Here is a 17851-nt window from a genome sequence, read left to right on the forward strand (position 1 = left end):
AGTATCACGAGATACACGTACTCTATTACAGCCAATCCGTAAAGTTCTAATCACGTGCTGCGTTCCAGTGTGGAACACGGAAGTATGAGTAGCTCCTGCTAATTATCGTGTGCTTGCTCCGTTTCTGCGTAACTCGTTGTAGTGCTGCTGCTGTCCTGCGGCGCCGGCCTAGGAAGCTCCTTTTAGCAACGCCCTAAACGTGTTGGGGGCAGGGCTCGTCAGCGCCTAATTTCTCTTGGAGGTGACCTGAGCTGTATACGCGCCGCATATTGCTCCGGGATCGCGCTGACCGGTCATGAGCGCTTTAACCACGAGCACGTTACGATCGCTGATCAAAGTCTTAGGAGAGGGGGCCGGATTTGACCGAGTCCTGAGCAAGGTATACTGCGCCGTGACCTAAGTGATCATTGCATTGATCCTACGGGCGCATTGCCTGCAGCAACCAATCAGATTACTGCTTGTATTTAAAACATTGGTCTGAAACAAAGAGCACTGGCCTCTGATTGGTGGAGCTGGGCAACGCCTCCTCTGTCAGTATTAGGTTTTTTTCAACCCCTTAAAATAAGAATGGCTTATGTTTTGAGGTCAGGGCTGCCAGCAGGAATTTCAGGGCCCCCTTGAGACTGCGCCAAGGCTTCACCCCAGCTCTGCCGCACCCCTCCAATCATCCACAGTCCCACTGCCCACTCTTGGAAAAACTCCACTTCTGCACCACGTTCTCACCAATCACAGATTAATAGTTCCCGTCCAACACCGGATCACATACATAGCCAGCAGTTTTTGCTTTGGCCAAAAGATTTTTTAAGCCGCCGCCAGGACGAGGAGACTCTTCTGGCCGGGCCCTACTCTACTCTGACCTATTAAGCATTTCTTATAATACCCAATACTCTTCTTAGGTATATTTTTGTTTAGTTTTATTTAACCCCTTTAGGACTTTGGGACTTTACGTATTTGCATTTTAGTTTTTTGCTCCCCTTCTTCCCAGAGCCATAATGTTTTTATTTTTTGGTCAATATGGCTGTGTAAGGGCTTTTATTTTTTCCGGGACGAGTTGTACTTTTAAACGCCATCATTGGTTTTACCATATCGTGTACTGGAATCGGGAAAACAATTCCAAGTGCGGTGAAATTGCAAAAAAAGTGCAATACCACAGTTGTTTTTTTTTTTTACCACGTTCACGGAATGCTAAAACTGACCTGCCATTATTATTCTCCAGGTCATTATGAGTTTGTAGACACCAAACATGTATAGGTTTTTTTTTTTATTTAAGTGGTGAAAAAAACATCCAAAGTTTGCTAAAAAAAAAAAAAAAATGATGCAATTTTCTGAGACTTGTAGTGTCTCCATTTTTCGGGATCTGGGGCTGGGTGAAGGCTTATTTTTTGCGCGCCAAGCTGACGTTTTTATTGATACCATTTTGGGGTAGATCCGATGTTTTGATCGGCAGTTATTGCATTTTATTACACTGTTGCGGTGACCAAAAAAATGTAATTCTGTCGTTTAGAAATTTTTTTCATTACGTCGTTTACCGATCGGATTAATTATTTTTTAATATTGATAGATCGGGCGATTCTGAACACTGCGATACCAAATGTGTATGTGGTTTTTTTTTTTATTTTATTTTGAATGGGGCGAAAGGGGAGTGATTTAAACTTTTATATTTTGAAAAACATTTTTTTACACTTTCTGCATGCTTCAATAGTCTCCATAGGAGACTAGAAGCTGCAGTTATCTGATTGCTTCTACTGCATACAGATGACCACTGGGTAGCGCTCATAGCAATTGAGACTAGACAACCACAGGAATGTGTCACATACATTATTTAAAATAACCAATAATATCAAACAAGGAACAAATACCGTCACACCATGACCAGACCATATATTACCACCACTTGGTGACCGAGTAATGCCACAAACGGGGACAAATACCGCCATACCATGCATGACCAGATCACATATTACCACCACGTAGTGACCAAATAATACCACATACAGGGACAAAAACCGCCACACCATGACCAAATCACATAATACCACCACGTAGCGACCGAATAATGCCACATACAAGGAACAAATACCACCACACCATGACCAGACCACATATTACCACCACATAGTGACCGAGTCACACCGTGACCAGATCACATATTACCACCACGTAGTGACCAAATAATACCCCACATACAAGGAACAAATACCACCACACTATGACCAGACCACATATTACCACCACATAGTGACTGAATAATACCATATACAAGGGACAAATACCGCCACACCATGACCAGACAACATATTACCACCATATAGTGACCAAATATGACCACATACAAGGGACAAATAAAGCCACACCATGACCAGACCACATATTACCACCATATAGTAACCAAATAATACAATACGTGTGCTGTATATGTTTTTCATGGACCCATAGACTTGTATTGGCCCTTTTTCACCTGCGATACTGGACAAAAACTGACATTACAGTGAGTTTTGCACAGACACATGAGTCGGTCGACAGGGGTAGGGGTACTCGGATACCGGGATGGATGGGTTACTTCTGTGGGGATCACGGTTGGTCGATTCCCGGTTCCGTGCCCTGGACCGTCAGTAAAGGGTTGGGGGTGAGGATGATGGGAGTATTGTGTCCTGACGCCTCCTGTGGTAACTGGTAAAATCAGTTACCAGCGCTGTGTATGGTTGCTGAGGTGATCAGCATACGGCTTGTACGAACGCTATAGGCAGTAATGTCAAAGTAGGGACACACACACACACACACATTAAGTCTTTGTTTCAGTACCTTTCTTTTACTGATGTCCGGTAACAGGTACAGTTCAGGAGGGTAACCAGGTTTTCGGTGCAGGTAGAGATATTCACTCTGGAGATTTGTGAGGCGTCCTCTAACAATGTGTGCGTTGTTTGGGATCAATCCTGCCTTAAGCTGAACCTGCCACCTTCACTTTCTTTGGGGTCCTCCTCTACAACTGACAATGAGGACCTTTCCTTGGGGCTACCAATTCTCTTTCTGGGCCCCTGGTCCTATACTTGGTCAAGTTTGGCAACTCTTTCCCCTTCTTCAGGGGGAGTAGATCCTCCTGATCTGTCCGGGTTTTCTATGCTATTCCTGAATTAATAGCAATCTCGGACTCCGGTGTCCGGGTGAGCTAAAGGGATCATAGTTTTATCTCTTTCTCCTTCTAGCCTCCGTCCCTCTCTCTAGGGCGCTTCACAACTCAGCCCAGTTTCCTAGTTCAGGGCTTAACTGGTCCCCGGCCAACAGCTCTCTGTCTCTCTCCTTCACCCGCCTCTCAAGACTAACTGCCGCTTTGCTGTCTCCCTGGAAACTGACTCCTCCCCTCAGACCTGGGGTGGAAGGTGTTGTGTGTGCCCAAGTGTACATCTCTCCCTGCACCTATGGATCCTGTGGTAATCCCCTACAGGGGTGCCACACACACAGTCCATGAAAAAGCACGGACATGTGAACAGCCCCATAGACTATAACGGGTGCATGTTGTACCCGTGAAAAACACAGATAGAACACGGACATCTGAGTGCGGTCTTACTTGATGAGGTAAAGCAGATCATCATTCTTGTGAATAAAATATATGGTGTTGCTTCTGAATTTCCTCAGCTCCAGCTCGTGTCTGCAAGTCCTGGTAAAATTGTCTGTGAGCTGAAAGTTGATGAGGAGCACACGAATCGTGGTGGCACCATGCATGGCGGCTGCACGGCTACCTTGGTTGACACCGTTTCCACCGTTGCCCTTATGCACACAGAAAGAGGAGCTCCGGGAGTCAGTGTGCACATGAACATCACGTGAGTGTGGCTTCCTGGTGTGATAAGCTGTAGGCTGTTGGTGGAGTTCTCTAGAGAAATATGCCTGTACATTATTAGAGGGTTCATACCCTACCTTGTGGTCAATGCGTAATTTTAAAGGTGTAGCCCAAGAAATGACAATTAACTATATTGATCAGTGCTTCACTGATCACTAAGCCAGGGGTTCCTGAGTTACCTGATCCTGCTCATGGCAAGGCCACAGGTTGAATAGTGTGGTGATTAATCATGGGCACCACTGCTTATTTTAAAATGTGTGGGATCGACAGACATTGAACCCGATTCTAGTGAGTGTTGGGGGCATCAGTTTTGGGGCCCCCACTGATCCTACATTCATTAGCTATGCTGTGAATAGATGATAAAGGTCATTTTGGGAAATTACATCCAATCTGGAGACACCACTTCTCTGCCAGACTCTGGTTTCTTAACCTAATGCAGTTAGCCATGTGTCAGTTAAAGGGGTTGTCCAGGCTTGGGACACAAGCCTGCAGTCACTGTATGTGAATCCTCACAGCATGCATAGTGCGCACTGTCAGGATTTTCTGGCGCCAGGAATGGGCGGTCATGTGACCACAGTTATGCAATTTCAACTACACACTGTAGGCCACAGGCAGGCTGCGCACGTCTGGTCGGCATGTGACTACATGTATGCAAATTGTATACTTTTGGTCACACGCCATTTGCACCACTTGCAGGTCACTTTGAAGCTGGTGGCATCACTGAATCCGACCTATCTCTTCCCCTGAGCTTCTCTCATGCTGCCACTACTAAACAGCATGGGAGATTGCAGTGTTTGGACCAGCGGTAAGACCATACTGCTAGTCTGAACGGTCAGCATTGAGGAGCGCACCGCCTCTAGTAAAGAAAGAAGCCAGGGGGCGGGAGTGATGCGTTCCTGAAGATACAACATTGAAACAACCCTTTAAGCCACTAAGATTGAGTAGCCCCTGTTCTGAAGGGCTCATGGTTACCATGCATTACATTATTTGAACGGATATCATTCATTGCTACATTGAAAGCCGAAGAATAAGGAATTTATCTGATGGAAATCGCCAGTGGTCCTCAGAGAAGTGGCTATAAACGTTTCTGAGGGCTCATGCATCTTCGCAAAGAGTTTTTATGGCGGTTTAGGGAATTGCAGAGGCTCCACTGAATTTGTTGGCCATGATTGATCAAGGTTGGCATTTTGTATGCCAGCCTTGAAGAAGGTTACAATGGAGTAAGATGTGTGAAATTATTTGAGGCATAAATATAGTTCATTTTTTTTAGTTGCCATGAGCCAGCACAAGAAATATTTGCCAGACTGGGATACATTTTTGTGGCTTAAATAATAAGTTTGTCGGCTGTGCTTGGCCACATTCATTCTCTACTAAGCTCCAACCGCTTTTTAAAAAGTTGGCGAAACTGGCTTAAAAAAGGAACTCTCAGCCGCTGAACAATCATGTGACATTGCAAAGCATTTTACTACAGAGTTCTGAGGAAAACGGAAAAGTATAATGGAGCATGTCGTATTTTTTCTTTCTGTTGGATTCTTTAAAAAAGAAACCAAATAAAAACCATTGCATGCTTACATATAAAATCATGTGCAATCGACGTTGTTTCAAGCGGATACGCTCTGCCTGAAAAAGCGCTGACCTAAAGCTCAAAAGAATGAACATATGACGGCCATGTAAAAATGCTGAAGCATCTTCCTCCTGAAAAACTTGGCTGTTCGTGTATGTCTAAAAGACGTTGTATGCACATACCAATACATAAGACGATGGCTTATGCATCAATATGAAGAACCTACATAAACCGAGCCCTAAGGCTGATTTTACACGGTTTACGTCCCAACTTCATATTTTTCAATCCTATTAATTCCACTTCAGTCTGTGAGTGTCCATTCTGAAGCCACAATCACATACTTTTTTTTTTTTTTGTCTCCATAATATACACTTATCCAGCCTCCTACCTTGGAGAAAAATAGTTGTTAAAGGGGTTGTTTTTGCTTCTGATATTAAAGAGTTTGTCCACTACTTTTACATTGATTACAATATCTGATCGGCCGGGATCCGACAACCGGCGCCCCCGCCAATCATCTGTTATTGGCGTTGGCCGCCTGCTGAAAGTACTCACTTGCCAAGCTGCTCTGTCTTCTGATAGCGTCCGCCGCAGGGTACTACACATCCGCCTCTAATTGATTTGAATAAGAGGCGGATGTGTAATACCAAGCCTCAGCCACTACCAGAAGACAGAGCAGCTTGGCAAGTGAGTATTTCCGGCCGACACCGATAACAGCTGATCGGCGGGGGGTGCTGGGTGTCGGATCCTGGCCAATCAGACATTGATGTCCTATCCTAAGGACAGATCATCAATGTAAAAGTAGTGGACAACCTCTTTAATGAACACCCACCATCCTGATAGAGGTCAACACTTTACAATCCCACCTCTCCGGATGTCACCAGTCTGATATTAATCTATCCAAGGTGAGGTCATCAGTACCATAAGCCTGGACAACCTCTTTAACTCTGTAGTCAAGTAGATGAGTCTACACTCTGTATGTTCCAGTGCTGTTCATGGACGAGGATGTGATCCTCCACAGACAGTATAGCAAGAAGTCTGGTCACAGCGTTTTCATAATACTTTCTATTTTCTTAAAATGCCATTTTTTAGTTTCAACAAGACAGATACATGAACATATTTTAGCCAACCCATAGGCAGTTGAAAATTACAAAGTTTGGACCGAAACGCGTCCATGCATCTGTCTAATTGAGAATGAAAAAGCAGTTTTAAACAAAAAAAAGCATTAAGAACACATTTTGAATGCTGGGACTTCTTGTCCTTTAAACTGGGCAAAGTCCTAGTGAGAGAATATGAGAAATCTGTGACAAAGGTCAGTGAGAAGGTAATTTGATGATGTGACAAAGCATTCTTAGAAATTCAGTGATTACATATAGTCATGAATATTCATACTGTCTAGGCAATGATTGAATCGTCAATTATTAAGACAGGGTTTTCTGTGGTTTCCATGACCTTTGGACCACCAAACTCTCTGAGACGTGAGGCAGACTTGAGAGGAGAGGACTCTGGAAAGATCGTGGGGTTTATTCGCCAAGTGTTCTTAAAACTGCTCCAAAAAATAATCACTAGAATTTCCTCTACTCTCTTAAAGGTATATGAATGCTGCCAAAATTGGAGAATCCGTTCTGATTACTGCACAAGTGTTAAAGCAAGGAAGAACGCTGGCATTTGCCACTGTAGATCTGGTTAATAAAGAGACGGGGAAACTTATCGCACAAGGAAGGCACACAAAACATCTTGGAAGTTAGAACCTTAAGTTCTAATGAAGGACTTTGGAAAAAATATGTATTGAGAATTTTCACTCCATTCAGTTTATATTTTCACCCTTCATATAGTTCCGTTTAATAAAATTCAATGTTTAATGTCCTCTTTTTTTGCACTTTTATTTTACATTGCGGCAAAAAGCTTAATTAAATGAAAGCATTTTATAGTTTTCATTCCTCATTATATCTTAATATAACATACTGTGTGCACATATCTATACAGAATGAAATCACATACTATATAGTGCAATAGAATTATAGGCACAGAACGACTGTTAAAGGGGTTTTCCAGTCTGAAATGAAAAGTCTGCAGTCACTCTGTGTGACCAGACCGCCAAATTGTGACATCATGTATGTCACGAGACGATTAGACTGTCTTTTGCTTCGCTCAATAGAAGATAAGTTGGAGTTACGTGACTGCCCACTTGCCAGGACTATGGGATCGTAACAGTGGTTGCTTTGCACTCTGTCACAATTGGACAGTCTGCAGTCACATAGACTGACTTTTCATTTCAGACTGAGAACCTCTTTTAAAGGAATATTCCAAGATCCTATTTCAATATGTAGTAGGTGTAACAATAATAAAACTATTATCAAATGCCACCAATTATAAATGTAGTGTAGTTCTGATCCGCTATGTCACTTACCTCATGTGCAGGGCATTGCAGTAGCTTAGGTAGCCATGGTTATAACCACTAACTAACTATCACTATGAGTGGTCGTAACCATGGATACCTAAGTTACTAAAATGCCCTGCACAAGGGGTAAGTGACATAGCGAATCAAAAGAACTATACTATATTTCTAACTGGAGTTATTTTCTAATATTTTTATTACACCTACTACATATTGGGGGATAGGATCTTGCAGATGGCAATACCCCTTTTAAATACGATCCTTCTGCCCAATAAACAGCATCATTTTATCGGCAGAACATACACCAGATGAAGTACTGCTGCTGATTTTTTTTGCAGATTATAAATTATACAGTCACTCGCCAAACAAGTGTCTTACTTGTTAGTTACATGACTACTGGCATATTTACGTGGGACAATAATCGGGAATAAGCGTTCGCCATTTGTCGACTCACTTAATTGTGACATTACTTTTTTCTTGATTGTAACATTACGGGGAATCTGCTATTATGTGGGAATAATTCTCATTTACATAACTTAATGTTCAAGAAACGGCATCAGTCTCCAAATGACGGAGAATTTATTAGGTACCTGGAGCTTAAGAAAAATATAAAGATGTTCCTAAATAAACCAGTAGATGCTGCAACCCGTCAGCAGTGCAAGGGCCGAGGTAGTCTCTGTCTTCATGTGCTTGGAGCTGTAAATAATATCTGTGCAGCCTCTGACCCCTCCCTGGCTGAGCAATGCCATCATTTACTTTTTTTATTATTTTAGAAGGGTAGTCCGCTAAATGTTATATTAAGTGGTGCCGATGACAATATGATACTCCATACCTGCCGAGACATGCATTCTAACAGGTTTATGGGATCGTAACTTCATTGGCACCGTCATCTCAAAAGTTAAAGTGAGTGGCACCAGAGTAGCCCTTTTAAAAGGGTGGACAATCTCTTCTTAATAGCCCCAGGGTGCAGCATAAAACTGTATACTTAGCTCCCAGATGGGCACCGTTCCTCCAATATCAGCATTTGTCTCCCATGGGTATCCTGACATAAACAATGTCACGTGACTACTGCGATGGAAAACCGCTCTGCTTTAATGGACTAGTAAAGGCTGCAGCCGATCAGCAGCCATGCGCCATTGTTTGTCAGGGTATGGGCAAAGGAGACGAGACTGAGAAAGGTGGAGTGTCACTGGTCCATAAGCTAAATTTTAGGCTGCATACTGGAGAGGACTTGGCCAGTTATTGCAGTACAGCCTTGTCTAGAGTTTACACTAACCCTCTAATCCCTTCACGACCTTGGGATTTTGCGTTTTTGAGTTTGATTTTTGCTCCCCTTCCTCCCAGAGCCATAACGTTTTTATTTTTCGGTCAATATGGCCGTATGAGGGCTTGTTTTTTTGCCAGACGAGTTGTACTTTTGAACAATACCAATGGTTTTACCATATCGTGTGCTGGAAAACAGGAAAAGTGTGGTGAAATTGCAAAAAAAAGTGCAGTTCCACAGTTTTTTTTTTTTTTTTTTTTTTTTTTTACCATTTTCACTAAATGCTAAATTTGACCTGCAATTATGATTCTCCAGGTCATTACGAGTTTGCAAATGCCAAACATGTATAGCTCATTTTTTATTTAAGTGGTGAAAAAAAATCCAAGCTTTGTATATAAAAAAAAAAAGTGCCATTTTCCGAGACTCGTAGCATCTCCATTTTGGGTGGTGAGGGCTTATTTTTTGCATGTCGAGCTCACATTTTTATTGATACCATTTTGGGGTAGATATGGTGTTTTGATCGCCTGTTATTGCATTTTATTGCAATGTTGCGGTGACCAAAAAAAGTAATTCTGACGTTTTGATTTTTTTATCGTTACGCCGTTTACCGAGCGGATTAATTCTTTTTATATTTTGATAGATCGGGCGATTCTGAACACGGCAATACCAAATGTGTATTTTGGATTTTTTTTGTTTTATTTTTTAATGGGGGAAAAGGCGGGTGATTTGAACTTTTATATTTTTCTATATTTTTAAAAACTTTTTTTTTTTTCTACTGTTTTTACATGCTTCAATAGTCTCCATGGGAGACTTGAAGCTGCGATCGTCTGATCACTTGTGCTACATATAGCAGAGCTTCAGCCCTGCTATGTGTAGCAGAACTGATCATCTACTATGAAGGCCAGCCACTGGGTGACTCTCATAGCAGATCAGCAATGACAACCACAGGGGTTGTCATGCCAACCCATCGGTGCCCCACGATCGTATGCAATCATGTGATGGAGATTGACAGCAATATTTAACATGTTAGCAGCCGTGGGTGGATCGCGATCCCACCTGCAGCTGTTAAGGGCATATAACAGCTGATCAGATCAGCTGTCATGTGCTTGAAAACATGCGGGCTCAGCACCGGAGCCTGCATGGAATGCAGGGACACGACCTATGATGTACCTATACGTCATAGATCATGAAGTGGTTAAAGGGGGATTTCAGGATTCTCATTTGTATTGGTCAGTACAGTGTCCGGGCCCATCGCAAAATGGGATTCGGGCATATGCGCCGATGGGGTCATTGACTCTGATGGCACCGTTATAGTATATGTGTGCTCTGACGTGCATCACTTTCGAGTGTATACGCCTACTGGTAGCGGACACTCTGAGGCAGTCTGCCTACGTTCGAATCCCGTTTATGGTAGGGAGGTTGGAGGGTGGGGTTCGGGTGTAAGGTCCGACAGGACCAATGAACGTGGGCACAAACGCAGTGTGAATGGAGCCTTATCCAACACGTTCTAGTTGCCATGGGATGATCTTTGAAAATGGCTGGACGGATTTAACACTAATAAGTAAAGCCGCACAATCCTTATACATAATAGCCAAAAAAGTACCTGAGAGTGTATTCCCATATACTGGTTTTGGCAAGTAGTTGCAGGGATTTTCAGAAGCTGCTAAGAAAGTTATTGGGGAAGGGTGGGGTGTCACTGCACCACAGCAAGTGTAAAAAAATAAATAATACTTGTATTGTGGTATGATGGGGCACAGTCAAGCTGAAGCTAAAGGACAATATCCTCAAATTTGCCACCAAATTAAAATGACAAATGACATCTAAATGTTTTTTTACATTTTGTAACCCGCTGACTTTTGCTTGACATAATGTTCGGAAATATCTCTGTTTTCTTAAGTCTAAAGTGTAGGTCATAAATAAGTGATCATTCAAGACACAATTATAACTAGAGAATGGGTCACATATAGCTCCGATTGTAGACTTAGGAAGCCCCCTTTTCCAGTGAGCATGGCCTCCCCAGCAATCATAACAACATTTTATTATGCTTTGCTTATATAGCGCCATCATATTCCAGAGCTCTTTACAGACATTATCATCACTGTCCCCATTGGGGCTCACAATCTAGGTTCCCTATCAGTATGTCTTTGGAGTGTAGGAGGAAACCGGAGAACCCAGAGGAAACCCACACAAACACGGGAAGAACATACAAACTCCTTGCAGATGTTGTCCTCGGTGCGATTTGAACCCAGGACCCCAGGGCTGCAAAGCAACAGCACTAAAAAACAGTGACATGGTGTGTTTGGTTAATCTTAAGAGTCTGGGTATTACAGTAAGATACTGACTTTAACCCCTTTCTAGCCCATGACTTATTAATACATATCTGCGCCCTGGGACTTAAGAGCCTGATACGTATTAGTACGTCATATCTTTAATGCGGCACCGGCGGTCGCGGTAATCGCATTAAATTTCCTGCGCCATCTTACCTCAGGGTAGATGGCGCCGTCATCCCGGGGAGTGTCGCCGCCCCCCGCACCCACGATTGCTGTGATTGGCTGTTCACAGCATTTCTGTTTGCGGCAATCAGATTGCCGGAAACCGTGACGTGCAGCCTAGGATCGGTGCTCCTAAGAGCACCGATCCTAGGCTGTTGCTAGGAGACCCCAGCCCTGGCCCCAACCCGCTATGATCGGTGCGATCGCCGATCACATCGATCGCACCAATCATAGCGCTACCGCACGGTAACGGGGCGCTCATTGGGTGGTGACCGCCCCATGACCCCCTGTGATGTGGACAGAGGCCCCAGACAGCTCTGATTGGAGCGATCAATGATGACATCGATCACTCCAATCAGAGTACCTGAACACAAGGTGACAGGGTGGTCACAGGGCGGTGACCGGCTTGTGATCTGCCTGTCACCTCCCTGTGACCCCCTGTGGTGCGTGCCCAGGCCCCAGCCATCTCTGATTAGTGCGATCAATGTCACCATCGATCTCACCAATCAGAGTACCTGACCGGGTGGTGACCGGCCTGTGACCTGGCTGTCACCACCCTATCACCCCCCTGTGACTGCCCTGCAGATCCTCACACTTGGTGAGGATTTCTATAGAGCGGTCACACTGATCTGCCCTGTGCTGGGCCTTGTAGTGCCACATAATCTTCTGTGACACCACAAGACCTTCTTCTCACCTGCTTCAGACGCTGCTGCTGCTGCTTCAGCGTCCTGCTGCGGTCTCCTGCTCCGTGTCCTGCTGCTGCAGATCCTGCTCCAGAGCCTCTTCCAGAACCTGCTGCTGAAAGAAGAACAGAGAAGACTTTGGTAAGTTCATCTCTGATCTCTCCTCCGCCCCACATTCGTCCCAGGAGAGAAGATGAACTAGCGACCCCGTATGGACCTCGTCGCCCAAAAATTTTGAGCCACTGATTCCTGATTTCGTGGCAGAATCAGGAATCAAGTTTGACACCACTGGCCTCACAGAACTAGACTTTTTCAAAGTCTTTTTCTCTGAGGATTTTGTAAACCTCATGGTGGGCCAAACTAATTTATACGCTCATGAATTTTTGGAACAAAACCCCTCTTCATCATTTTCTAACTGGTCTCCTGTAGACGCAGTAGAAATGAAGTTTTAGGGCCTGGTCCTTCATATAGGGATACTGAAGAAGCCAGAACTTCGGCAATACTGGAGTGTTGACGTTTTGTATAACACTCCAGTGTTCCGAATGGTCATGACCCGAAAAAGTTTTCAGGCCATCCAAAGTTCTTGCATTACAACGATAATGCAAGGTGTCCTGCACGCGATGACCCGAACTTTGATCGTCTTTTCAAATTTCGGCCGGTCATCGACCACTTCAACAAGTTTGCTGAAGTGTACGTGCTCCAAAGGGACATCTGCGTGGATGAGTCCTTAATCGCTTTTAAGGGGCGGCTTGGATTCTGGCAGTACTTGCCCAGTAAGAGGGTCAGATACAGAAGCAAGCTGTATAAACTTTGTGAGTACCTCAGGGTACAATCACAAGTTTAGAGTTTATGAAGGGAAGGACTCCCGGATTGAGCCCCCTGAATGCCCCCCCTCCTGTTCTGTGAGTGAGTGGGAAAATTGTGCGGGACTTGGTGCACCCACTGCTGGATAAAGGTTATCACCTGTATGTGGATAACTTTTATACCAGTGTCCCTCTCTTCAAGTCTCTCTCTGTGCGACGTACTGCAGCCTGTGGTACTGTCTGCAAAAATCAGAGAGGCCTCCCAAAGACGCTAATTGGGCAGCTGCTCAGAAGGGGTGAGAACAGAGCCCAATGTAGCGACCACCTTCTGGTGGTCAAGTACAAGGACAAGAGGGATTTCCTTTTCTTGACCACCATACATGGTGATGGCAGCACCCTCAGCACTGTACGAGGTTCCACTACACAGTTCGTCAAACCAGACGTGTAGTGGGGTACAAGTACATGGGGGGAGTTGATCTCTCCGATCAAGTCCCCCAGCTGTACAGTACTTTGAGAAAGGCCAGAGTGTGGTACAAGAAGCTGGCCGTGCATATCGTTCACATGGCAATGCACAACGCTTTCCTTCTGTCACGATGTGCAGGCCAAACTTCTGCGTCGTACCATCCGTTCCAGGAGGTAGTGATTAAGGTCTTGATATTTGGCAGCGGTGACTGAGCGGGCCCCAGTACTTCTGGAACTGAAGGACCTTGAATTGTACCGGGCCAGCATTTCCCGGGAGAGGTCCCTCAAACAGGAAAAAAAGGTAAGTCACAAAAGAGGTGCAGAGTGTGTTATAAAAGGGGAATACGCAAGGAAACCATTTATCAATGTGACACCTGCCCCGACAAACCTGGCCTGTGCATGAAAGAATGCTTCAAAAGGTACCATACTTCCATGGACTACTAAATTAATTTCTGACGTATGACAACCTGACAAACACTACACAACTGAGGTAGTGTTCGTCAGGTTGCCATACATCAGTTCTGTAGTGTTCGTCAGGTTGTCCTACACAACTGACGTACTACATTATAAAATTCAAAAATCAGGTACCAGTTCCAAAAAGGAGGCACTTATAGGGCATTTCCACTGTTTAGGCACATCAAGGGCTCTGAGAACGTGACATGACGCCAGCAGACCGTTCCATCAAAGTCTGCATTCCAAAGCGTCACTCTTTCCCTGACATGCGCCCAAACAGTAGTTTTCTCCAACACATGGGGTATCAGCGTACTCAGGAGAAATTGCACAACAACTTTTGGGGTCCAATTTCCCCTTGTACCCTCATGAAAATAAAAAAATTGCGGCTAAAAGATCGTTTTTGTGGAAAAAAAAAGATTTTTTTTTCATGACTCTACGTCATAAACTTTTGCGAAAGACTTGGGGGTTCAAAGTGCTCACCACACATCTAAAGAAGTTCCTTAAGGGGTCTAGTTTCCAAAATGGGGTCACTTGTGGGGGGTTTCCACTGTTTAGGCACATCAGGGGCTCTCCAAACGCGACATGGAGTCCGCTGTCAATTCCAGCGAGTTTTGCATTAAAAATGTCAATTGGCGCTCCTTCCCTTCCGAGCCCTGCTGTGCGCCCAAACAATGGCTTTCCCCCACATATGGGGTAGCAGTGTACTCAGGAGAAATTGCACAACAACTTTTGGGGTCCAATTTCTCCTGTTACCCTCGTGAAAATAAAAAAAATTGGGGTCTAAATTAAAATTTTAGTGAAAAAAAGTTAAATGTTCATTTTTTCCTTTCACGTTCAATTAATTGCTGTGAAGCACGTGAAGGGTTAATAAACTTCTTGAATGTGGTTTTGAGCACCTTGAGGGGTGCAGTTTTTAGAATGGTGTCACTTTTGGGTATTTTCTGTCATAAAGACCCCTGAAAGTGACTTCAAATGTGACGTGGACTCTAAAAAAAAAAAAAAAAAAAAAAATGGTTTTGTAAATTTTGTTGTAAAAATGAGAAATCGCTGGTCAACTTTAAACTCTTATAGCTCCCTAACAAAAAAAAAAAAAAAAATTGTTTCCAAAATTGTGCTGATGTAAAGTAGACATGTGGGAAATGTTATTTATTAACTATTTTGTGTGACATATCCCTCTGATTTAAGGGCATTCAAAGTTTAAAAATTGTGAAATTTTCAAACTTTTTGCCAAATTTCCATTTTTTTCACAAATAAACGCAAGTGATATCGAATAAATGTTACCACTATCATGAAGTACAATATGTCATGAAAAAACAGTCTCAGAATCAGGGGGATCCGTTGAAGCGTTCCAGAGTAATTACCTCAAAGTGACAGTGGTCAGAATTGTAAAAATTGGTCTGGTCATTAACGTGCAAACGACCTGGAGGGGGGGGTAAAGGGGTTAAAAAGTAACAGATGTTTTAATTTATATTCCATAAATTGATAGTACATAAGATATATTGCAAAGTTTCTTATTTTCATATAAGAGAAATCTGCTTCTTTCTCCTCCAGGACTGATCATTCATTTTCAGAATTCTCAATTCCTGGATAAAATCTGTTTTCAGTTAAGACAGGTTATCCCATTACTGAGATAGATGATAGTTGCTACTTATGAGATTCTACAGTACGTAAATGAGAGGGGCAAGGAAGAGCTCCGCTGCTAGCTCCTTCCTTCTCCATAGAATCTTATCAGTACCAACGGTCATCTCCTATCTCAGTATTGTAAAATTCTGTCTTCATGGAATATAGATTTTACCGAGGAATTTAGAATTTTGAGAATGAATGATCAGTCCTGGCGGAGAAAGAAGCAGATTTCTCTGATAAGATATATTACAAAGTTTTTTATTTTCATGTCTACTATTGATTTATGGGGAAAAAATACAATGATGGTTAGAACATACTTTACATTAAAGGACCCCGAGAACAAGAGTTATCTCTTCTGGAAAATCAAAAATCAGCATGATAAACTGGACCCTATGGCAGAATGAGGAGCCATCAACCATTTGTCCCAAATTTTGTGGAATCTTTCAGTGTGATGGCACAGCCATTTCTTATGGGGCAACAGAGCATTAATGAGCGAAATCCATTCAGTTATGGCTGGGGATTGAGCTGCCCAAGACTTCTTCACCATCTTCTTTCCATATTGAGATTCTGTCAAAAAGGTATGCATGCACTGTATCTTGTCACGCATGCTTCCAAATCAATATATGGTAAACATTTTTTGGGCAGAGAAGAACCGGGGAACCCATTATATCATTTAAGTAATCACCTGCTCCCAAAAACCCAGTATCTGTGGTCAGTTCCAAATGAGGTGGAAGAAAGTGCCAGGAGCTGTATGACATTTGAGGCATTCATTAAGGTAATCAGGTCTAAATCTAGCTAGTCATGAAGTAGTGTAATATGTAGGATGTGTAATTGTATAAAATGTTCAGTGTGAGTCGAATAAACTAATTTGGGTGAGATTATTGCCCCTCCCACTCCTCTTCTATTAAAGAGGATGTCCACTACTTTATCATTGATAACCTATCCCTAGGATAGGTCATTAATGTCTGATCGATGGGGGTCTGACCCCCGGCACTCCCACCGATCAGCAGTTCTCAGTTTCGGTGGCTGGAAATGTTCAATTGCAAAGATGCTCCATTTTGTGATAGTGTCCATGACTGGGAACTGCACATCCGCCTCCTATTAATTTGAATGGGGGTAGATGTGCAAAACCCAGCCGCGGCCACTATCATTAGACGGAGCAACTCCGCAGTTGAGCATTTTCGGCCGATGACCACCACCACTGAAAACTGTTGATTTGCGGGGGTGCCTTTTGTCGGAACCCGTCCAATCAGACATTAATGAACTATCCTAAGGATAGGTCATCAATGATAAAGTAGTGGACAACCACTTTAATTGTCCCACATCTGCCTCCCACTTCTTTAATTAGTCATGTGGGGTCAAATAGACCCCAACCGAGTTTGTCATATTTCCGCAAGTATGAAAGATAGTTAACCGTCCGTTTCAGTAGCTTCCTAGTTTAGGCAACCCTCCTTCCTCATTGCATCGTGAAATGCGGCATCAACTGCATGTGCCACACTTGTAAGAGCTTATAAAGTGCAAGAGCAGAAATTTTCATCTTGCCACGTTTCCTGAAAAGACGACTCAATGATGACACCGAGCCTTCTTGTTCTGGAAGTAGCCAAAGTCCTGTCAAAGGTCAATGTCATTTATGTGTGAGATCTAGCGACCAAAAAAACAAAACCAAATGTGATAATTGCAAGAAATTTATGTGCAATGAACACCATAAGAAGATATGAGATTCTTGTGCCAAATAATTACTTGTTTTTTCATAGCACATAAGTAGATGTTTGCATTTTGTTGAATACTAAAAATTTTATGTTTAGATGTTGTACCTTATGTTCCTAAATGAAGTAAAATATTTAGATTTGAGAGTCCTCAGTAGTTGATACCTTTTAATGGCTAACTGAAAAGATGGTAACATCTAAATTAAGTAAAAATTCTTCATTAATATGTTATTTTTTTATATGAAAACTGGGGTCTCATGGACCCCACAAGACTAATAGTGTAAGTACTTTGGCGCAACTAACTGAATTTTAACCCCTTCATGACATTTGACGTACGTTTACGTCACGGCTTAAGTTATAGCCGAGTTTCGTCTGTCACGGGCAGGAGCGGTGCCCGCACTGCCCCATGCCATTTAACCCTTTAAACGCAACGATCTATAGCGATTGTCGCAGCATTTGAAAGGCTGGGAGGGGGCTCCCTCTCCCATCCAATCGGTGCCCCCACTACGTCATAGCGAGGGCCCAATCGTTGCCATCTCAACCCGATGTCTTGACGACCTCCAGGTCTGCC

At 43.3% G+C, this 17851-nt stretch overlaps 1 protein-coding gene across 1 annotated transcript; it reads left to right on the forward strand.

Moving 5' to 3' along the window:
* The first annotated feature begins 88 nt into the window (after window positions 1–88).
* ACOT13 (acyl-CoA thioesterase 13) lies at window positions 89–7262 on the forward strand. The gene is made up of 3 exons (XM_073678867.1): window positions 89–379; window positions 3634–3818; window positions 6988–7262. Exons 1-3 carry the CDS (start codon window positions 296–298, stop codon window positions 7142–7144), a joined length of 426 nt encoding a protein of 141 aa, XP_073534968.1. The 5' UTR covers window positions 89–295; the 3' UTR covers window positions 7145–7262.
* The last annotated feature ends 10589 nt before the right edge of the window (window positions 7263–17851 follow it).

The sequence above is a fragment of the Phyllobates terribilis genome, unplaced genomic scaffold, assembly GCF_046119375.1.
Source record: "Phyllobates terribilis strain yellow unplaced genomic scaffold, ASM4611937v1 Scaffold_4__5_contigs__length_816908805, whole genome shotgun sequence".
In the NCBI taxonomy this organism is placed as follows: Eukaryota; Metazoa; Chordata; class Amphibia; order Anura; family Dendrobatidae; genus Phyllobates; species Phyllobates terribilis.